Below are 24,433 nucleotides of genomic sequence, written 5' to 3' on the forward strand. Positions count from 1 at the left end.
AAAAACAAACAAACAAACAAACAAACAAACAAAAAAAACCCTGAAACCAAAAACAAATAACAGAAATAAATCTCTGTGCTTATCAGTACTGAGGCAAATATAATTTTGTTAAGCTTTGTTTTATATCTTTATCAAACCAGTGGTTAAAAGATGCTATATTATTTTAGTTTTAGTGATTTGTGATTATTTTAAAATTTACTGTATATGAGTATAATGATCATATAATTTATTTGATTATTGTTTATAGCCCTTGCCTATATTCCTGCTGAACTAGAGTCTAGTGGAACATTAAGTCTTTGACCATAATGTGTATTAAAATATGTTATCTCAAAAATTAAAAAAGTAAGGAAGAAAGGAAAGAAGTGGAATGGTGAGGGAGGGAAGGAGGGAGTAAGTATCTTTATTAGATTGTATCTACTAACTACATTGATTCTGTTCTCTTTGTATTGATAGTACATTAACAGAATTGATGAAAATTATGTTGTAATGATTATTATGCATTTGCTGTGATGCTGAGAATCTAATGTAGTAATAAATTCCTTAAATAAAAAAATAAAAAAGAAAACCTAGGCCAGTCTTTTTTTTTTTTTTCCCCCCTAACAACCCTGTGGTTGTTAGCTTTGTAAGAGACCTTCTTATAGGTTTGTCTTTTCTACAGTATCATATAAATTAAAATCATGCAGAATGTAGCCTTTAGTGTCTATTTTCACATAACACAATGCTTTCTGAATGCAGTCTTGTAATGAGGTATCTTAGTAGTTAACTTTTTTTATTTATGAAAAGAATTATATTGGATGCTTTTTACCAAAATTTTTATTCATGGATTTTAGTGGACATTTTGACCTTTTCTGGTTTTTGGCTATCTTTTTTTATTTTTAACTTTTATTTAGTGAATATAAATTTCACTAAATTTACAATGGCTTCCTCCCCCCCCAAACTTCCCTCCCACCCGCAACCCTCCCCTTTCCCACTCCCTCTCCCCTTCCATTCACATCAAGATTCATTTTCAATTCTCTTTATATACAGAAGATCAGTTTAGTATATATTAAGTAAAGATTTCAACAGTTTGCCTCCACATAGTAACACAAATTGAAAAATACTGTTGGAGTACTAGTTATAGCATTAAATCACAATGTACAGCACATTAAGGACAGAGATCCTACATGATATTTTTTTAAAAATTGATTAATTTTCTATGCAATTTCCAATTTAAAACCAAGTTTTTTTTTTTTTTCATTTTCAATTATCTTTATATACGGACGATCGATTCAGTATATACTAAGTAAGGATTTCATCAGTTTGCACCCACACAGAAACACAAAGTGTAAAAATACTGTTTCAGTACTAGTTATAGTATTACTTCATATTGGACAACACATTAAGGACAGATCCCACATGATCTGCGAGTGAAACCCAGTGGAAAGAACGGGGCCATCAAAGAAGGAGGTACCTTTCTCTGAAGGGAGGAGAGAACTTCCACTTAGACTATGACCCTGTCGGAACAAGATTGAAGTTGGTGAACCCTAAAGGCTTCCATAGCCTTGGCAACTCATGACTAGAGCCTAGGGAGATTACTGACGTCATAAACAAGAGTGTCAAATTGTTAAATCAACAACAGGAGTCACTGTGTACTTTCATCTCATGTGGGATCTGTCCTTAATGTGTTTTTGGCTATCTTAAGTAAAAGACTACCACAAACCACACCAAACACTGGAGTTAAAGGAAAAGTTTATTGTCTGGGGGCTGGAAGGGATCTGATAGGCTGGAGAGAGAGGGCAAGAGAGAGAGCCTATGTGGAAAAATAGGTCTTATTATAGCTTTGCAAAGGTAAGCAAGTGGGAGCAGCAAATCCCCTTAGGGTACAAGTGGAGCTGATGCTTCTGGTTGGGCCATTTTGTCACCAGACTTCTAGTAAGCCAGGCTGGGCTTGGGACAGAAGTTTACTGTACAAGATGGCTATGGGGCCAGAGCATAAAACAGCTTCTGAGGTTTAAGGTGGTGCCTCAGATAAGACAGCACTGGTTTTACTAGCATTACTGCTTCCATGTGCAGGCCTTCGTTTGAGCCTAAATCCTCATTTCACTTGGTAAATAATTGGAAGTGAGAGTACATAGTATTTATATGCTTGACTTGTTTACAAAGAGTGCTGACCTGTGTTATAAAGAGCCTGTGCCATGTGATATTCCCCACAGCAATGTTTGAGTGGTCCAGTTGCTCTATCCTTATTCATACTTATCAATAGTCTATTTAAATTTAAGCTCTTCTAATAGATGTCTTGTAGTAACTCATTTTGATGTTAATTTACATTTTCATGCTAATGCCGTAGAGTCTTATGTTATCTATATGCTTTTTAATAAAGTATATGTTAAAATATTTTGCCCAACTTTTGAGATATTTGCCATGTTTATTGTTCTACTCTGAGTTTTAATGTTCTGATGTGTAGATTTTTTTTAAAAAAAAATTTCATTTATTTCAGAGGGGATCATCCACTGGTTACTTCCCAAATGGCTGCAGTGGATAATGCTGGGCCAGGGTCAGAGCCAAAGCTGAGACCCAGGAACTCAATCCAGGTCTCCCATGTGAATGGTAGGGACCCAATTACTTGAGTTATCACTGCTGCTTCCCAGAGTATGCATAAACAGGAAGTTAGAATCAGGAGCTGGATCAAGGGATTGAATCCAGGAGTTCTGATGTGGGATTCAGACATTTTAACTGCTAGGCTAAATACCTGCTTCTCTGTTGTGTTCTTTTCTCTTTGTAATTATTTAATTTTTAAAAAAATTTTAAGTTATACAAGTTTCACATATTTAATTTATGTTGGTTTTGTGATTCAGTTTTCCTCTGCTTCAGTTGTGCATATAGGCATGGAAGTTTTTCAGTTTGGCAGCATTTTGAAATCCAGGCACAGATTGTTTTATAATAAACATTTCCCATGAAATATTTGAAGATTCCTTATATTCTTGAATTTCAAAAAATCCCTTTTTCACCAGGGTTTCAGATGTGGATGGCAGGAACCCAAAGGCCAGATTCCTTGCTTGCTGCTTCCCTGGGTACACGTAAGCAGAAAGCTGAAGTTGAGAGGGAAGTCAGGTACTCTGACGCGGGGTGCAGGTGTCTTAACCAGCAGGTTAACCATTAGACCAAATACCCATCCTGGTAAAAGATCTTAATAGACCTTAAAAATGAGAATCTCAGAAAAGTATATTCATTTTCTCTCTTTCTCTGTATATCTGCGCCATTCAGATATTGAACTATCAGATTTGCAGGGTTTGCAAGTGAAAAGTACACCATGACTCATGAATCATGTTATCCTTATGAAAGATAAGCATGAAAGGCTAAGGGATCATTTCTTTTTAAAGATTCATTTATTTATTTGAAACTCAGAGTTACACACAGAGAGAAGGAGAGGCAGAGAGAGAGAGAGAGAGGTCTTCCATCCGCTGGTTCACTCCTGAGATGGTCTCAACGGCCAGAGCTGTGCCAATCCACAGCCAGGAGCCAGAAGTTTCCTCCGGGTCTCCCTCGTGGGTGCAGGGGCCTAAAGACTTGGGCCCTCCTCTATTGCTGGATTGGAAGTGGAGCCCCTGGGACTTGAACCCGTGCCCATATGGGATGCCAGCACTGCAGGCAGTGGCTTTACCTTCTACGCCACAGCTCCAGCTCTCAGAGAGATCATTTTAAAAAGTGGAATCCATTTGAGGTAGTATGCTCATGAAAAAAATGTTTCCCACCTGTAGGTATCTAGAATTAGTAATGTAGCATTACTATATAATAGTATAATATTATAGAATTCACCTGTAAATAATTGATCATAGTCCCATCTGGGGCAATTAAAACTTTTTCTAAATAGCATGAGCTCTGGAGACCATGAAGAATTAGAAATGTTATAAATCTAAATCAGAGTGTAGACTCCTTAGCATTCTGATTAGGTGCCTCTGTGATCCAAACAATAATTGCAAACCAGAAAGCTTGATAAGTTACAAAGAACTCCTGAGGTTCTGTCTCCCAGAGCTGAGATTTTGTAGACAAGTCTTTAATTGTGAGGTTTCTGGGACTTTCAATTGAATACTTTTTTTTTTTTCTTTAAGGTGAAAAGATGGTATCCAGGACCTCCCTATATGCCACCATAAATACTTGGTTTTTCAAAATTATTATTTATTTGAAATGCAGAGTTACAGAGACAGAGAGAGATAGATGTATCCCATCCACTGGTTCACTCCTCAAGTGAGTGCAACAGCCAGGACTGGGCCAGGCTGATTCCAGGCACCTGGAACTCCATCTGGTTCTCCCATGTGAGTGGCAGGGGCCCAAGTAGTGGGGCCATCTTCTGTTATCTTCTCAGGCTCATTAGCAGGGAGCTAGACTGGAAGTGGAATAGTCGGAACTCGAAGTGGCACTCATATGAGTGGTTTAACCTGCTATGCCACAATACTGGCCCCCAGATAATGGAGCCACAGCTGGAAACAGCCTACTACCCTACAACACTGGCAACCAGAAATTTGCTTTTAATATAAATCTTGGTGAGACATTGATGTACCATTAGTATTTCCTGAATAAAACATCCAGTAATAGACAACCAAGTTCACTTGCCCTTGGCTCTGTTAGGGCAAAGGTAGCAGTGGAGGTATCCTTTACTGGTGGAGCCTGCAGCATTTAAGATGGTGATAGAGTGATTGGAGGAGGCAAATGGGTTATGTGATTCTTCCCAAACCTAAGACCCCAATTAAAACCCCCCAAAGGCCCTAGCTGAGGATTAAAAGGTTGAAAAATACAAAACAAAGATAGCAACAACAACAACAATAGTAAAGTCACCTCTCCATCCTCGCTGACTTTATGATTTTCTTAGTTCTGGCTTAAGGGTTCTCTTTATACTTTGGGAGTAATTTCTGGCATAAGTGTAAAGACATTATTTTAGCCAACTTTGATTTATCAGTTTTAGCAAAGAAGAATAATGATAATCAGAACATTCCTCTTTGCCTTTGGATTATATTTGCTCATTTGGCTTTTTGTAATCAACTATATTTTATATGATATCTGTGTAGGAAATTATAAATAAATTTTAGTTCCATAATAAACTACTTGAGTGGTGAGATAGTAATGGACATAATCATGACAGGCTGATATAAGAATTATTTTACCAAAGATCATTCATTATATAATAAACTAGTAAGAAGTATCCTGACTATGCTTGACATTTTGTACTTGACTCCAGTAGCTTTCTATGCAGCGAACCTTCAAGGATAAGTAAAACATGTGATTATGCATGATATTTGATTTTAAGGATAAGCAAGAATATTGTGCCATATTCTTTACTCTTGTAATATCACAGACCTCATCATTTATGATTTGTTTCGTTTAGTTATAGAATTCATCTCATTTTGTGAGTTATCTGCTAAATGAAAATCTTCCCCATGAGCCCATTTTCTTTAGCTTTTCAGATCATGATTTTCTAGAAAGGCAAGAATGAAGTATTTTGATAGAAATAGATGCCTGATGAAGGTGAGGATGCTAAAAGAATTAAAGCAACTGTATGTCAACCATTGTTCAACAGTGCAAGCGCATAATTGTTTTTGAGGTAATATGAAATAATGTCACAATTTTTCTCAAACTCACATCTGGACCTACTTGTTTGTCCTTGAAAATTTGGAACTTTCAAGTGAATGTAGTGTTTCAAGAGCATCACAAACAGATCATCCAAAGCTCACCAGGTATATTCCACCAGGTGTCTAAGAGAAGCCTCCCTGCAGACTGGATTCTGGGCTCAGAATCATCACTGATACAATTTGCTTCCATAATTAGTCAATACTGAACTGAATCCACTGCCTTTATGCCACTGTCAGAGTTTTTCACATATTCATTTCTACTTCTTTTTCCTCTGTTTATATCTGAATCTAAATCTTGAATACCTTTATATCTTCTCAGTTTAAGTGAATTATCTTCAACTTCGAAAGCAAAGTTCAAAATCTGCCCTTTCTTTTTTTTTTGATTTTTTAAATTAAACTTTTATTTAATGAATATAAATTTCCAAAGTACAGCTTATGGGTTACAATGACTTCCCCCTCCCAAAACTTCCCTCCCACCCACAACCCTCCCCTTTCCCGCTCCCTCTCCCCTTCCAATCACATCATGATTCATTTTCAATTCTCTTTATATACAGAAGATCAGTTTAGTATATATTAGGTAACGATTTCAACAGTTTGCCCCCATATAGCAACACAAAGTGAAAAAAAATACTGTTGGAGTACTAGTTATAGCATTAAATAAGAGTGTACAGCACATTAAAGACAGAGATCCTACATAATATTTTTTTAAAAAATTAATTAATTTTCTATGCCATTTCCAATTAACACCAGGTTTTTTTTTCATTTCCCATTATCTTTATATACAGAAGATCGATTCAGTATATAATTAGTAAAGATCTCATCAGTTTGTACCCACGCAGAAACACAAAGTGTAAAAATACTGTTTCAGTACAAGTTATAGCATCACTGCACATTGGACAACACATTAAGGACAGATCCCACATGGGATGTAAGTACACAGTGACTCCTGTTGCTGACTTAACAATTTGACACTCCTGTTCATGGCGTCAGTAATCTCCCTAGGCTCTAGTCATGAGTTGCCAGGGCTATGGAAGCCTTTAGAGTTCACTGACTTTGATCTTATTCCGATAGGGTCATAGTCAAAGTGGAAGTTCTCTCCTCCCTTCAGAGAAAGGTACTTCCTTCTTTGATGGCCCCGTTCTTTACACTGGGATCTCACTCACAGAGATCTTTCATTTAGGTCTTCTTTTTTTTTTTTTTTCTTTTCCATGGTATCTTGGCTTTCCATGCCTACAATACTCTCATGGGCTCTTCAGCCAGATCCTAATGCCTTAAGGGCTGATTCTGAGGCCAGAGTGTTGTTTAGAACATCTGCCATTCTATGAGTCTGCTGTGTATCCCACTTCCCATGTTGGATCCTTCTCTCCCTTTTTGATTCTATCAGTTAGTATTAGCAGACACTTGTCTTGTTTGTGTGATCCCTTTGATTCTTAGACCTATCAGAGCCATCAGTTGTGAAAAATCTGCCCTTTCATGAAGATCCTCTTGACTGTTGAAGATGGTAGTGATTGATATTTTTGATCTATGAGCCCAAACCGTACCTACTGCTTATTATGCCATGCACGGTATATTTCTTCATTTAGCAGTAAATACATTTGCTTGACTAACTAATGAGGTTCCAAAGAGGCTTATTTTTCTATCAGTGTACTTAATCTATTGTAGAAGCCCCAAATGATAGGCTAGCTTGGGAACAGTTCTTACAAATACACAAACTTGCAAACCTCAGGAGATAAGGAACTCTTGGGACTACTGGTCTTTATATTTCTAGATATTAAATGCTGAGACTGGGAATGAAAGTCACAGTTCCTTGTTATCTGTTAATAAGGAAGAAGTTATAGTTCATCCATCTTAATTCCTACAGTGAGGAGGGTAAGAGAAACTCACCTGCAATCTTCAGGAGGAAGAGAGTGAGTTTTGGAGTTACGGTGTTCATCTTGTGTGGCCATTAAAACATATTCTAAAATCGACTGCTGATTGTCCACATGAGCCCTAAAGTTTCTGCATGTTTTCAGGTCACCAAGACATAGGAGTAGACAAAAGAGGCCATGGGCAGCCATTTAAGCCTCATTTGTTCTTTGACCACTGATCTCATTTAGTAGACTAGAGCTGATTTTGTGAATTAATATGTGAAATCGCCAGCTTTAAACATATTTACACAGACATGACAATGCACAAAGTGTGTTGATGCCATTGTCTTACTTGATTTGCATGATACTTTGAAGCAACTTTATTTTTTTATGGGTGAAAGCATGACACACAGAGAGACTCTAATGAGTCACATATTGCACTGTAAGCCTTAAAGCTGGAATTGGAACTAAATCTCGTGACTCATGATTAGGGCTCTTTTTGCCACCTCTATACTAATGGTTTCTTTCTTGAAAGGGAGGCAATTAAGATTTGCCAAGTCAGGTTCAGAAGAAAGTATGTATTCTAGACTTGTGCTGTCTAATATATAACTACCAGGCACAGGTGGCTACTGAGCATTTGAAATGTGGCTACTTTGATTTTGTGTTGTTAGGTGTAAAATAGACTATGAACTTTTAAAAAAGAACATAAACTTCATTAAGATTTTTATATGGATTACATATTGAAATGATAGTATTTTGGCCACACCAAGTCAAACAGTCTACATCATTAAAATTGATTTCATCAGTTGTTTTTGCTTTTATAAAAATAGGTTTCTAGGAAACCTTAAATTGTCCATGTGGCCATGTTATATTTCTAATGTGCAATGCAAAGCAGAGTCTACTTTCGAAAATATCTTCAATTGTCATACGTTTAATAATATTGTGTCATATACCAAAATGTTTAAAAGCCATCTTACTATGCATTCTAAATTACATTTTAAAATGTATTAATATATAGAGAACAGATTTCATGAATTTTATAGATATGACTCCAAGAATACAACAATATTTCCTCTCTCCTTCCCTTACTGCCTCCTTCCTTCTTTCTCTTAATTTTTTTTTTTGATAATTCATGAGTCCCATGAATAAGGGTAGTGTTTTATTTTAGAAGGTACTCAGACATGCCATCTAACAAAATTTCATCTCTGTTATTAGTAGTTGATTAGATATAGTAGATGCTGGTTACCATTTCTAATTTTTATGTGTATTAAGACATATTTGTATAACATTTCTTCCTACAAACACAACAGCATAATAGAATTTTTTGTAACAAGCTGTTTAATGTGACAAGCTGTTTATTACACTGCTATAGAACTGCAGCATTCAAATACAGGTGAAAAAATATTGATATATAAAAGTTTCTATGTTTTATTCAAGAAAGCTTTTCTTGAGAAGATGCTTACAGAGATGAGCTTAATGTGATCATATAATGTTTTTGGCACAGAGATAAAAAAGGGAGAGGTTTAGAGGAGGGAAAAAACAAGAAAGAAAATTTCAGCTTCAAGAGGGAATAATCTAACATACTACCTCTCCAACTTTGATGTGTACACAAGTCCTGTCAGGATCTTGTTAAAATGCAGATCCTGATTCACTAGGGGAATGAGGGTAGGACCTGGAGCTGCACATTTCTAACAAGTTCCCCAGGGGTACTATTGCTGCTGGCCTCTGGATCACACTGATAACAAAGACATGAGCCAAAAATGTTTGTGGGAAGTACAATACTAGAAAGAGAGATCTAACCAAGAAGGGCAGAAAACAGGACACTGGAATAAAACAAAGACCACAGGCAACATGGAAGACATGTTTCTTTGATGGCGTGCCCAGTTGGGTTAGGGGAATGTGGCAAAATTAAATACATTCTGGGAGTGGTCAGTGTGTTTGTGATATTTGGGATAGATTAAAGGCATGCATGGAAAAACCCATGAGATAAAAACAGAAAACTGTACATGAGTGCCCTCGAACACTCTTGATATTTTTGTGTAGTCTCTGTGACTACACTGTACCTGTGCATGCTAATTGATGAGAGAGGACAGGAAAGGAAGACTCTGGTGTTTTGGTAATGGGCACAGGGCAACAGGACACTCTGCCGCAGATGATTGCCCATCTCCATCCCTGAGAATGGCAGAAGAGTAGATCCAAAAAATATATATATTCTGTGGAATTTGAAACCTGCTCAAAGCTCAAGTTGCCAAAGAAGACTTCTTTGTCCTAATAAAGTGGTAACGACTGTGATCAAAACGACTCAAGTGGCCTCTTGAGGAGCCAAGGAGTGAGGCAGATCCTGAGCTCAGCAACAAGAGAAAATGCTGACTCAGGTGTCTGAGCAGATTCCCATACAATCTCTGGACCACACGTGAGGAGGTAGAGAAGGCTTTGTGAGCTGCTCAACATTCAGAGAACCATGGTTAGATTTTTCAGAGTTAAGGACATGGTAGATCCCAGATCAGGCAAGTCAAAGAAGTGCAACATCTTTGCCCTCTCCTGAAGAGAGGTGTGTTTGTAGACAGGAAGTGCTGTTTGGGTGCCTCCATGAGGAACACAGATATCTGGGTGTTTGGCATTTCAATATGGCAGCAGTTGAGCATCATGAATTTCTCAGTGACTTGGTGAGAGGTAGGCTTATCCCATAGGATGGCCAAAAATTCAGAAGATGGAAACATTTCAGGGAGGTCTGCTGTTAACCAACACCTACATGTGCTGAAGTGTAAGAAGAATAAACCTGCCACTTGGGCATCAACTTACAGTTGGATGAAAAATAGAGTGATCACGTAAATGCAAATATTTTCCTGAAATGTGTTCTGAGCCACACTAGTGTACAGTATCTTTTGAAAATAAGTGTGGGGAAGATCTATTATCACATAAGTTTGGAAAAGACTGTCTTGTGGAGTGCTCTAGGAAGACTGAGCCATCCTTTGGTTAAGTTAACTCTGTGTAAATCATACAATGTTTGGTCACTTATTTGATGTGCCTATTAGCAACTCCTCAGAACTAAAATTTTGTGGAACACTCTTGGAAACCTTGACATGACTGACCTGTTCACAGGAAGTTCTGGAGACGGGGTCAGCCTAGGTAACTGTGTCATCAACAAAAGTATCTTCACCCCCAGCATCCTCTTTATACACCTCTTGAACTGATTTGCTTTAGACGCCAGCATGGTCTGGGTCTTGTCTTCAGCATTAATCTTGCCTCTCACTCTGGAGTGAAAGACTGTTGTTTTCTGAAGGAACTGGAGAGACTGGTGGGCACAGGAACATATGTTGATTGTTCATAAAATCTACAAGCAAGGTAGATGTTCTTAATGACTTTTTTTCTGGGTGCTGATTTTTTGGTTTTCATCATACAAAGTCAATGTTTTCATAATTAGAAATATCTTGGCTCTGGGGAGTTGGAGAGAAGTGGGATTCTCTCTGTCTAATGTGACTCTTTCCCTCTCATCTTCACAGAATTATCAGAGGAGGCTGACTATGAGAAGCCATTCCACAGTGACTGTCTTTCTTCTTTCAGGGCTCACTGAACAACCAGAGCTTCAGCTGCCCCTTTTCTACCTCTTTCTAGGGATTTATGTAGTTACCACTGTGGGAAACCTTGGCATGGTCGCCATTATTAGGTTGCACTCCCAACTTCACACTCCCATGTACTATTTCCTCAGCAGTTTATCTTTTTTAGATTTCTGCTATTCTTTTGTCATCACTCCCAAAATGCTGGCTGGGTTTTTATATGGAGATAAAGCCATCTCCTTTTCTGGATGCATGGCTCAGCTGTTTTTCTTCTGCATTTTTGTCATTTCTGAATGCTACATGCTGGCGGCCATGGCCTATGATCACTATGTTGCCATCTGTTGCCCACTGCTCTACAACAGCATCATGTCCCCGCGGGCCTGTTTTCTGCTGGTGGCTGCTGTCTTCTCAGTAGGTTTCACTGATGCTATGATTCATGGTGGCTGTATATTAAGATCGTCTTTCTGTGGACCAAACATCATTAAACGTTACTTCTGTGACATCGTCCCCCTCATTAATCTCTCTTGTTTGAGCACTTACATAGATGAACTTCTGATTTTTATCATTGGGGGATTTAACATGGTAACCATCAGCCTGACAATCACCATTTCCTGTGCCTTTATCCTTACCAGCATCCTCCGTATTCGCTCAAAAGATGGCAGGTCCAAAGCCTTTAGCACCTGCAGTTCCCACCTGCTGGCTGTTCTTATGTTTTATGGGTCTCTCATGTCCATGTATCTCAAACCTGCTCCTAGCAGTTCACTAGTCCAGGAGAAGGTGTCCTCAGTATTGTACATCATGGTAATTCCCATGTTGAATCCCCTGATTTATAGTCTGAGGAACCAGGAAGTGAAAAATGCACTGACAAAACTTTCAAGAAGAAAAATATCTTCATAAGGAACGTGTTTTTTATTAATATTCATTTATATATTCATACCCATGTTTATAGGTATGTGGACATAAATATATACAATATATGAGGGTATTTCAATAAATTTATGGCAAATGGAATTGAAAATTTATTTTGGTTAAAAAATTGAAATTCATGCATAGAGCAGCTTTCAAAAAGTTGATGGGTGTTAATATGAAAAAAACTATATATTTCCAAGATTATTTGCACTAAACTAAACTTATAATTTTATCCATACCCTCGTGTGTATTTTGAGATAGCAAAATATATGCACAAGATACAACCAAGATGCTGGAACAGGGAGGGAGCTTACTGCTCTTATCTAGGGGAAGATAGTTAAAAAAAAAGTCCAATCTCAGGGAAGAGTTAGGTAGAAAATGGCAGAGGTAATTCCATGCAAATTAGCAGAACACTGTAGACCTACAGGGAGGGTGTGGAAGTGCACTACTTAGGACCCCAGCAGCAAAGAGCCTCAGTACCAGCTTTGGGGAGTGAGGTGAGGCCAGACTTCAGGAACCCAAGTCAGTGGTGATAAAGCTGTGGGAAGAGCCTGGCATGAGTCGGGCTTGGAGCCTTGTGCAGGACAGTGTACCTGCCAACCCAGAGGGAAAAAAAAGGGGGGACATGTTTCTCTCTCATGTCCTGTAACTAGCTGAGACAGAGCAGGCACCATTTTGGACATACGTAAATGTACGCCAGCTCATGTCCATGAGCCCAGCATCCAGCTGAGCAAAAACACCTGAGTATGGCTGGGAGAATTGACAGAGGGCTGGGTGCTCATGACTGTGGGAGCCTTGTGTGTTGGGACTGCGAAAACACTGTGGTTTTGTGTGAGGGCCCTGGGAGTGGCTGGGCCTTTGGGCAGTCACTGTGGCTGGCTCCACACATTCTGGGCTCCCTGATTCCCTGATGAGGGTCATTGCTGTGGGAGCTGTGCTCACACTAAGGACTGCATGGATCCTTTGTGTGGTTCTTGTGGCCGTGCGAATGAATACTGTACACACTGGGGCTAGCGGTCAGGCATTGGTTTCCTTGGAGGAGAGGAGGTGAGCATGAGACTTTGCCAACAGAGCAGATTAATCCTTCCCTCTGATGAAAAAAAAAAGATATTTACGAATCCAATTTGCGTGTCACCTTGAATAATCTCCTCACCCTGGAGCACTGAACAGAGCTCCCTGGCCACACCCAGTACTGAAAAAGCAGACACTCCACTAATCCACAGAGGCATAGTCCAAAGATAAGAAGCCATCACAGGGAAAAAAACAACAACCACCACCAAGTATCTCCACGAATGCCCAAAAATAAATGCAGCAGCTCAAGAGACAGGAATATGGAAGACAACAGGATGCCTCCGAAGGAACACAGCAATCCTTCAATACTAGAATGAGAAAATGAAGAGATTGAAGAAATTCTGGAAATGGAATTCAAAAAATTGATCATAGGATCATAGAAGTAATAGATCATAGAAGTAATAAGAAGCAAATCCACAAATTAAAGAAATCCATGCATGGCATGAATACATATTTTTCCCATGAAATTGAGATTTTAAAAAGAAGTCAAAATGAAATATTGGAAATGAAGAATTCAATAGAACAAATAAAAAATGTGGTGGAAAGCCTAAAGAACAGACTTGAGGCAGAAGAAAGAATATTCGAGTTAGAAGGGAAATCTATGGAAATTTTATAGTCAGACTAAAAAAGTAGAAGAAATTAGAAAACTAAAAACTAGTGATGGAGATTTATGGGACACTATCAGCTGATCCAACATGCAGGTCTTAGGAGTTCCTGAAGGCTTAGAAAGAGAAAATGGATTACAAAGCCTACACAATGATATAAAAACTTACCTAATTTGGAGAAAGAAAGGAATGTCCAAGTACAAGAAGCACATAGAACTTCTAAAAGACATGACCAGAAAAGATCTTCACCACGACACAATGTAGTCAAACTCTCCACAATAAAACATAAAGAAAAGATGCTAAAATGTGTACGAGAGAAGCACCAGGTTTCTTCCACAGGATTTCCGATTAGACTCACAGCTGACCTCTCATCAGAAACCCTACAGGCTAGGAGAGAATGGTGAGATATATTCCAAGTCTTAAGAGAAAAAAACTGTCAACCCAGAATACTGTACCCTTCAAAGCTCTCATTTATGAATGAAGGTAAAATAAAGACCTTCCATAACTGAAACTGAAAGAATTTGTCACCACTTGTCCAGCCTTATAAAAGATGCTTAGGGATGTGCTACAAACAGAAACCTGGTCATCACTATGAAAGGTGAAGGCAGAAAATCTCCCAGTAAAAGTACAAAGGAAATCTAAAGTAAACAATAGAAACATTTATGGAAAAATGGCAGAGAAATTGTATGTACTCTGATTTTTTTTTGTAATTCCTTATATTTCAGAATATCCTGTTACTGGGAATCTAGCCACGTATTAAGGCAATCTGTTTTTTCTTTTGAAAAAGAAGACATTGATTATATTGGACTGTTTTTTTTTTTTTCCTTCTCATTACATATTATTTGTGTGATTACAGTGTTAAGTCTTGGTTCTTATGTCTTTGGGCAGAAGAGTGTATTAGTTATTTTATATGAATTTTTCCTCATCTTTAATACTCTGTAAGTGTTTTGCTGGCACAAAATAAAATACTTGGGTGCGTATTACCTGAATACTTGAAAACTGAAATTGATAAGATGCATTATGTAATGAATTAGTTTTTATTTCTGGGTAAAATTAGAAATGAAATAAAGATTTGCACTACCTAAAGGATGACAATAATGATAGTGCTTAAAAGCACTGTGAACCTTTTTGTGTTTGACATCCAACATTCAAGTGTTTATTAGATTTTTCTCTGGAAATCCTGCTCTTCTTTTTGTGCTTCATGAATTTCCTCTTATTATTGATGTTGTAGAACAGCAGGGTTAAAGTGGCATATATGTATCTGTGCTCATTATGAATCCCATAGCCTTTCTAGTTAGGAAAAAATAGTCTAAAAAATACTCAGTGTCATTTTTATTAATATTTTACCCACTAATGTTATTTTTAGAAATCTTTAATAACTTTAATAAGGTGTCTATAAAAATTTAAAGTATTACATATTGCATTTGGACTAGTTAGTTAAGAGTAAGAAAAAAAATATTAGCTTACTGAGACTTTAGATGCTCCATTAGTTAAATTCCAAATTTTTTTTAAAAAAAATTGTATTTAAGTTATACAAGTTTCAAATATTTCATATATACAGATTTAGGAACATGGTGAGATTCTGCCCTCCCCTCCCCCGCCACCTCCCCACACTTCAGCCCCTCCTCACAGCCAGAAGGTACCACAGATAAAACAGAGAGCCCTCACCAGGCTCTCAATCTGCTGGCACCTCAATCTTGGACTTCTCGGCCTCGAGCACTGTAATAAATAAATTTCTGTTATTTGTGTAGAAAATTTTAGAATTGTATATATGAACTACATGAAATTTGTTCTTTGTATTAATATTACATTGGCTTGAGCATTGTTAAGAATTGTGTTGTAGTAATTATCATGCATTTGCTATGACTCTGGAAATCTAATGTGTTAATAAATTCCTTTCAAAAAAGAAAAAAAACAGGAAACTATTATAATATCAATAGGCATCTTATAGTTTTCTAATTTGTGGTTTGAAATGGAGCAGCAACCAGAAACAAATCCTCCTCAAAATCTTTTTTTTCAATAATTTAGAAATGCAATGGTCTTAGTTCAACAACAACAATAAAAATGTGTGTGTGTGTGTGTTTGTGTGTGTAATTAAAGTGGCAAGAAAACAGACAGAGCTTCCATCCACTGGTTTACTTTCCAAATATCCAAAATGGCTGAAGTTGGGCCAGGCTGAAGCCTGGAGCCAGGAGCCAGGAGCCAGGAGCTCTATCTGGGTCTCCTATTGGATAGCGAGGACACACTTAGCAATCACCTACTACATCCCTGAGTTTGCATTAACAGGAGTTAGAATTAAGAGTTGAGCTGAGGGGCTGGCTCTGTGGTGCAGTTGGTTAAAACCCTGTCTATAGTGCTGGCATCCCATATTGGTGCTAGTTCAAGTCCTGGCTGCTCCATTGCCTATCCAGCTCCCCGCTAATGAGTCTGGTGAAGCAGTGGAAGATGGCCCCAGGGCTTGGGCCCCTGCACCAACATGGGAGATCCAGAAGCTCTTGGCTCCTGGCTTCAACTTGGCCCAGCCCTGGCATTTACAGCCATTTGGAGAGTGAGCCAGTAGATGGAAGATCTCTCCCTCTCTGTCTCTTCTTCTCCCTCCATCTCTGTAACTCTACCTTTCAAATAAAAAATAAATAGATCTGGGGCCAGCGCTGTGGTGTAGCAGGTTGGGGCCCTGGTCTGAAGCGCCGGCATCTCATATGGGCACTGGTTCTAGTCCTGGCTGCTCCTCTTCCAATCCAGCTCTCTGCTATGGCCTGTGATAGCAGTAGAAGATGGCCCAGTCCTTGGGCCTCTGCACATGCATGGGAGACCAGAAGAACCTCCTGGCTCCTGGCTTTGGATCAGTGCAGCTCCAGCCATTGCGGCCATTGCGGCCATCTGGGGAGTGAACCAGCAGATGGAAGACCTCTCTCTCTGTCTCTACCTCTCTCTGTAACTCAGTCTTAAAACAAATCTTTAAAAATCAATCAGTCAATCAATCTTTAAAAAAATTAAGTTGAGCTGAGATCCCAGTGACATTGTAAGCACTAGGCCAAACACTTGTCCCTGAAAGCCATGGTTAGTACTAAAATGGCAGATGAGAAACAAAGATTATTATTTGGCATTTTCCTGGATTTATAGCTAATTTCTAAAAGGTAAAATATGTGTAGGTATATTATTTCAAAAACAATAAGGATGAAGTTGTACTTGTAAAAGAGTTGACAGAATCTTCAAAGGACTGATATTATTCTTGCAGCAAATCTTTGCATACATTGAAAAACTTAGTTTGTGATTTTTTTTTTAACTTTTATTTAATGAATATAAATTTCCAGTGTACAGCTTATGGATTACAATGGCTTCCCCCTCCCATAACTTCCCTCCCACCCACAACCCTCCCCTCTCCCGCTCCCTCCCCCCTTCCATTCACATCAAGATTCATTTTCAATTCTCTTTATATACAGAAGATCAATTTAGTGTAAAGATTTCAACAGTTTGCACCCACATAGAAACACAAAGTGAAACATACTGTTGGAGTACTAGTTATAGCATTAAATCACAATGTACAGCACATTAAGGACAGAGATCCCACATGAGGAGCAAGTGCACAATGGCTCCTGTTGTTGACCCAACAAATTGACACTCTAGTTTATGGTGCCAGTAACCACCCTAGGCTGTCGTCATGAGTTGCCAAGGCTATGGAAGCCTTCCAAGTTTGCCGACTCTGATCATATTTAGACAAGGTCATAAAAGACAGAGTGAGGATAGTAACCAATGATCCTAAGAGTGGCATTTACCAGGTTTGAACAATTATACAGCATTAAGTGGGGAAGAGGACCATCAGTACACACAGGTTGGGAGTAGAGCCATTGGTGGTAGAGTAGAGGTTATGATTACAAAGGAATGAGGCCCAAGTGTGCTAGACAGGGCCTAGAACAAAGGACAGAGTCATTATTAGAGGAGCTAAGAAAGGTGCTAAGCTACAATTAAGTTTTCTGAATGAGAGGCAAATAGAACCTGATAGAAGGGGCTTGATAATAATCTGTTGGGCTTTAGGCCTTGTAAGTTAAGAGGCCCAGACCTATCTATCTCTTCACTTGAGGTACATCCTAAGGGAGGTGTGAACCTCCTAGGGGAAGGCACTCTGTTGACTTTCATTACTTGGCTGGCCTGGGAGGAGAGCTGGCCAGGTAAAGGCAGGGGGCATCTCTAACAAGAAATTTACAGTTCTGCCTGCAATGTTGCTGACCCTACTTGGCCGTCCCCTCAGCTGCAGTGGTCACTTTGGAAGTTGGGCTGAGTGAAGGGCTTTTCAGCTTAGAGCCAATAAGATCTGTGGCTCTGACCTGGGCATCCTTCGACTCCACGGCAGGTCCATTTCCAGTGATCCAACTCTTGGCAGAGCTGCCAGGGCTCTTCACAAGCTGACTTCTGCTGAAGCCCAGGCTTACCACATTGCAAGCCACTGCAGTGGACTGTCCTGTTGGGTCTGCTTGAGGGCAGATTACTGTACAGATCAGCCATTAATAGGCCTGCCACCCATTGCTTCTGATGCCGAGCTTTCTTTTCCTCCTGGCAGGGTAAATGTCCAAGACACAAAAAAGCCCATTTTATAAATTCATCTTTTTTAGAAAAAAAGATTAGCTCTTTAATCAAGAAAATGCCAGACTCTGTAGATTTAAAGGAAAAAACAAAGGAAAGCAGCAGAATAAAATTTAGGAGATATAGGATGAGGATTGGAATTGGTGATGCCTTTCTAAACACAAAACATAAACTATTAGATAACATTTAAAAGACAAAAATGTGGCTCTTGACTGCTTAAAAAAAATCAAAAGTGGCATCAAATTTTGGTGCAAAAGATTTTGAGATCTAGGTGAAGATTTTTAATAAATGCATTTTCCATGAACTTTTTCAAGCCCCCTTGTATAACAAGCATCAATAGAAGACATTGGTAATTTGAGAATTTGTGCAGCAAATAATTTACCTTATTAGGCATACAACATTATCAAATACTTAAATAACTTTTTAAAAAAAGATTTATTTATTTATTTGAAAGGCAGTGTTACAGAGAGGCAGAGGTAGAGAGAGTCTTTCACCCATTGGTTCACTCCCCATGTGGCCGCAATGGCTGGAGTTGAGCTGATCTGAAACTGGGAACATGGAGCTTCTTCTGAGTCTCCCAGGCAGGTGCAAGGGCCCAAGCACTTGGGCCATCTTCTACTGCTTTCCCAGGCCAGAGCAGAGAGCTGGATTGGAAGAAGAGCAGCCAGGACTGGAACCAGCACCCATGTGGGATGCTGGCCCTACAGCCAGCGGCTTTACCTGCTACGCCACAGCACTAGCCCCTTAAATGACTCTTTAAAAAGAATAATTGCACAAAAAGTGATTTGAGAATCCAAAAAAAAAAAAAAAATCAGATTGAGGTGTAGTTTTGAGATAATTGGCTGGAGTTTTACTCTTGCAGTAAATCTTTGGCATGGCTATAAAATATGATATGTGAAATATATGAATTTTGAGACAAGTAATTAAAAATGGGATGCTTGAACTACAGCACTGTGATGTGGTGACAAGGGAGAGCAGTTAATTTATTCTACAGAGATGACCGACTTGGGTCACTGCCCTTCCAGGCCCTGTTTCCAGGTGTGGCCCCAAGGGCATCCGGGTTGGGTGAGCACCAGAGGTTTGCCTGCCCCATGCTTTGCACTTGCCTCCTGCTCTGTCAGTAATCCCTTTGCATGAGAAAGTGCCAACCTCAGTTCCTGAAGCCCTCTCAAGGGCTTTGCAGTTTTAAATATTTCAGCCCGAATCTACCTATTCATAATTGCTACAGGGCTATCTTAAAAGGCAAGTTCCAGGTGAGTGAACCACAGCTATTCCATGCATTTCTTAAGCTTTCTCTTATTCATTTGGAAGCCTGAAAGGATCCATTGGAGGAATGCTGTGGCATTTAATTGACCTTGAGAGACTGGGTGCCATTTCACTTCCCTGAGCCTCCTTTCCAAGGAAGTGACTTGGTAATCCAGCCAAAGACCCTCTCCTGGATTAGCTGTCTGCCTTTTTAGCATAAGATTTTAAACTAAACTAAGGGTTTCCTCTCTAAGTAGAAATAGAGTAATTAATGCTCACTTAAATAATTAAGCAGAAGCATAAAACATCTGTGATTCTAACTAGTGTGTTAAAGGAAAAGTCCCCAGTTTAAAAACATTCCTTAAACCGAAAGTTCAAATGCCATAGCCTGGATTTTTATAGATTTTATATCTTTGCTTCCCTGCTCATCAACCCTACCCAAAGTAGGATTCATTACTCTGACATTTAAAGTTGAGGCCAAAATCTTCCCTTCATCTACTTTTCTACTACTGCGTCTTACCATAGTTTCTCTTTTAAACTGGACATTTTCAACTTTACCCAGACATTCCCTCCACACATCTACATATATTTTCTTTTTTTTTTTTTTTTAAAGATGTATTTATTTGAAAGTCAGAGTTACACAGAGAGAGAAAGAGAGGCAGAGAGACAGGGAGAGAGAGGTCTTCCATCTGCTGGTTCACTCCCCAACTGGCCACAATGGCAGTGCTGATCTGAAGCCAGGAGCCAGGAGCTTGCTCCAAGTCTCCCATGCAGGTGCAGGGATTCTAACTACTTGGGCCATCTTCCACTGCTTTCCCAGGCCGTAGCAGAGAGCTAGATTGGAAGTGGAGCAGCTGAGACTTGAACCAGTGCCCATATGGGATACTGGCACTGCATGTGGTGGCCTTACCCACTACTGCACAGCACTGGTCCCCATGTATTTTCTTAATCCAGCCTGACACTCTGATATGCATAATTTCTGTCCCATCCTATTTTTGTCAATTAAAATACCTTTAACATGTCAAGATAATAGCCCTAATTATATTTTTATTAGATATTTTATTAGATATTGTACCAGCCTAAATGATTTTTATGCATTATCTGATTTCATACTTAAACCAGTCCTATAGGGTACATGTTAATATCTTCATTTTACAATTTAGAAAACTGCAAGATAAGCATCGTTGCCTACATTTTACAGATTAGATTCAGAGCAATTATACCCATTGCTTCCAGCTAATGGATGCTGAGTCAAGGCCTGCACAGATGATAACTCCAAAGCACGCGAAAGTGCTTCAGCACCCACTGGCTGCCTACACAGTGACTCTAAGGTGAATGAAACATATGGGTTTCTATCCTCCAAACAGGAAGACTTTTTTTCCTCTCAATAGTACTATATATATCACCCCTTGGTGACATTTACTGTGTTTAAATTTATTCTGAAATTTTATTTTATTCTTAATTTATCAAGATGATCATTTTCTTATCATTTCATCTAAAATAAGAAACAATAGATCTTAAATAACTTACCCAGTATTACTATAGTTGTTAATATTCTCCATTTCACACATAATTGTCTGAAAATAAATGACCACTGAATTCGGTAGAATAGAAAATTCACACGTGGGAGTACAGGTTTATATCTAAAATTACAGGTTGAAGAAAATATAAAATGTGTATTTACATTTCTCATGATAAGACACATGACTGTGAAGCTCCATTGAATCTAAGGAGAAGGTCGGCTATAAGGACCCAGAGCTTAAACTAGATGCTGGAAAAGCAGGCCTTATCTGAGAGCACTTAAAAAGTTTGTGGTTGGGACCGACGCCGTGGCTCACATGGCTAATCCTCCGCCTGCAGTGCCAGCATCCCATATTGGCACCAGGTTCTAGTCCTGGCTGCTTCTGTTCCAGTCCAGCTCTGCTGTGGCCCAGGAGGGCAGTGGAGGATGTTCCAAGTGCTTGGGCGCCTGTACCCACATGGGAGACCAGGAGGAGGCACCTGGCTCCTGGCTTCGGATCGGCGCAGCATTGGCCGTAGCTGCCATTTGGGGAGTAAACCAACGGAAGGAAGACCTTTCTCTCTGTCTCTCTATCTCACTGTCTGTAACTCTACCTTTGGAAAAAAGAAGTTTGTGGTTAAGTTCATTTTGGTGCAATAAATTGGAATCCATGCATACAAGGGTTTTCAGACTATTCATGGAAAATTCACTTTCTGCAAAAAAACTATGCATGGATTTAAAAATTTTGAGCATCAAAATAAGTTTATCTTTTAATTTCATTTTCCACAAACTTCTTGAAGTAATTTTGTATTTCTACTATTGGGTGTCTTGCATTATTTGATACTTAAAATATCAAAGTGCAACTTGCCCCAAATGGTGGAGTTAGAAATGTGCCAGGGGATTCCAATACAATCCCATCAAGGTGGCATGTACCAATGCCATCTCACTAGTCCAAGTGATCAATTTCAGTTCACAATTGATCATATTGATAGGTCTAAGAGTCAAAGGTATCACACAAACAAGAATAGTGTCTGTTAATACTAACCAATAGAATAAAAAAGGGAGAGAACGATCCAACATGGGAAGAGGGATACACAGCAGACTCATAGAATGACAGATGTCCTAAACAGCACTCTGGCCTCAGAATCAGCCCTTAAGGCACTTGGATCTGGCTGAAGAGCCTATGAGAGTATTTTAGGCATGGAAAGCCAAGACACTCTGGCAAAAAAAAAAAAAAAAAAAAAATAGGACCTAAATGGAAGATCTCTGGGAGTGAGATCCCAGTAGAAAGAACGGGGCCATCAAAGAAGGAGGTACCTTTCTCTGAAGGGAGGAGAGAACTTCCACTTTGACTATGACTTTGTCTAAATAAGATCAAAGTCGGTGAACTCAAAAGGCTTCCATAGCCTTGGTAACTCATGACTAGAGCCTAGGGAGATTACTGACGCCATAAACAAGAGTGTCAGATTGTTAAGTCAACAACAGGAGTCACTGTGTACTTTCGTCTCATGTGGGATCTGTCCTTAATGTGTTGTCCAATGTGAATTAATGCTGTAACTAGTGCTGAAACAGTATTTTACACTTTATGTTCTGTGTGGGTGCAAACTGTTGAAATCTTTACTTAATATATACTAAATTCATCTTCTGTATATAAAAATAATTAAAAATGAATCTTGATGTGAATGGAATGGGAGAGGGAGTGGGAGATGAGAGGGGTGTGAGTGGGAGGGAAGTTATGGGGGGGGGAAAGCCATTGTAATCCATAAACTGTATTTTGGAAATTTATATTTACTAAATAAAAGTAAAAAACATCAAGGTGCAGAAAATTGGAAACATTGTTATCAGTTCAATTTTACAGAGAGAAAAACTAGAATTAAGAGAAATTAAGTAAATTTAAAGGCTACACAGATTTTTAAAGGAAAACCAAACTGGAATCCAGGTTTTTTTTTTTATGTATTTATGCAACTTTGTGTCTTTATGAGTCTGTTCAAAGGAGCTCTGTTCAAAGGAGCCACTAGACTAGTGGCCTAGGCAGGACATCTTGCCCAGTACTTCCAAGTTTTGGGGTTGCTCTCACAAAATGTTTCATATTGTGCACAAGATTAGTTGAAGCTGTTACCCATATTACGATTTTCTAAATAGTTGTCTAGTGTCAGGGACATATTGATAGAGAATTGAAAGTGGACCCAGATCATAGTGTCACAACCAGCTTTGAAGGCCATTGAAATGAAGCTCGATTTTTTGTTTTTCAGTACTGCTCAGAAGATCTTTCTGTGATGAGGGAAATGTCCTCTGAGCTGTGCAGCAGAGTAACCCCTTGCCACCTGGGGCTACTGAGAGCACATAAATATAAGGCCAGTGCAAGTTAAAGAAGTAATCTCTATTTTTTCAAAGATTTATTTATTTGTTTGAGAGACAGAGTTAGAGAGAGAGACAGAGAGAAAGGTCTTCCATTCGCTGGTTTGCTCCCCAAATGACTGTAATAGCTAGAGCTGGACTGATCTAAAGCCAGGAGCTTCTTCTGGGTCTCCCAGGCAGGTTTAGGGACCCAAGCAGTTGGGCCATTTCTACCACTTTCCCAGGCCATAGCAGAGAGCTGGATCAGAAGAGGAGCAGCTGGGTGCCCATGAACAGGTGCCCAAATGGGATGCCAGCCCTGCAGGTGGGGGCTTAACCTGCTGCACCACAGCACTGGTCCCAATCTTTATGTTTAATTCATTAAAATGTATTATAAATTGAAAAATAATAATTGTACATATCTGTGGGGCACAAAGTGGTATTATGACATACATGTACAAGGTACTTTTTTTTTTTTTTTTTTTGGACAGGCAGAGTTAGAGACAGAGAGAAAGGTCTTCCTTTTCCTTTGGTTCACCCCCTAAATGGCTGCTATGGCTGGCGCACTGTGCCAATCTGAAGCCAGGAGCCAGGTGCTTCCTCCTGGTCTCCCATGGGGTGCAGGGCCCAAGCACTTGGGCCATCCTCCACTGCCTTCCCGGGCCACAGCAGAGAGCTGGCCTGGAAGAGGAGCAACTGGGACAGAATCCGGCGCCCCAATGGGACTAGAACCCGGGGTGCCAGTGCCGCAGATGGAGGATTAGCGAAGTGAGCCATGGTGCTCGCCCAAGGGACTGTTTTTAATTATAGTTGCACTGCTGTGCAAGAAATCTCACAAACTTCATTCCTCCTGTCTAATGGAACTTTTAAAAACTTTTTTTCATCATCTCTCCTTCCTCTCCATCCCCCCAGACTCTGGAAACTGTATTTTAACTCTGTGATTCTATTTGTTCAACAGCTTAGATTCTACATCTAAGTGAAAACATGGGATATTTGTCTTTCTGGGTCTGGCTTATTTCACTTATGCTAATGTCCCCCAGATTCATCTATGTTGTCACAAATGACAGGGTTATCTTTCTGTGAAAGTGTGAATGGTGTTTCTTTGTGTCCATATCCTATATTTTCTTTATTCATCCATTGATGGATACTTAGGTCCTTGCGTAACTGGGCTATTATG

General features: G+C 39.2%; 1 protein-coding gene across 1 annotated transcript; it reads left to right on the plus strand.

The window, feature by feature from the left end:
- Nucleotides 1–10,077: 10,077 nt before the first annotated feature.
- On the plus strand, nucleotides 10,078–11,904 carry LOC133763937 (olfactory receptor 8D4-like). Its single transcript, XM_062197620.1, has 2 exons — nucleotides 10,078–10,116; nucleotides 10,954–11,904. The coding sequence occupies exons 1-2, from the start codon at nucleotides 10,078–10,080 to the stop codon at nucleotides 11,902–11,904; spliced, it is 990 nt and encodes a 329-aa protein (XP_062053604.1).
- Nucleotides 11,905–24,433: the final 12,529 nt, after the last annotated feature.

Source organism: Lepus europaeus, chromosome 7 (genome assembly GCF_033115175.1).
Source record: "Lepus europaeus isolate LE1 chromosome 7, mLepTim1.pri, whole genome shotgun sequence".
NCBI lineage: Eukaryota > Metazoa > Chordata > Mammalia > Lagomorpha > Leporidae > Lepus > Lepus europaeus.

Bases quoted from the DNA above. Each gene is read 5' to 3' on its own strand.
- LOC133763937 (XM_062197620.1), top strand. From the start codon at position 10,078: ATGGCAGCAGTTGAGCATCATGAATTTCTCAGTGACTTG. The intron at 10,117-10,953 runs GTGAGAGGTAGG...TCATCTTCACAG, and splicing joins ATGAATTTCTCAGTGACTTG to AATTATCAGAGGAGGCTGAC.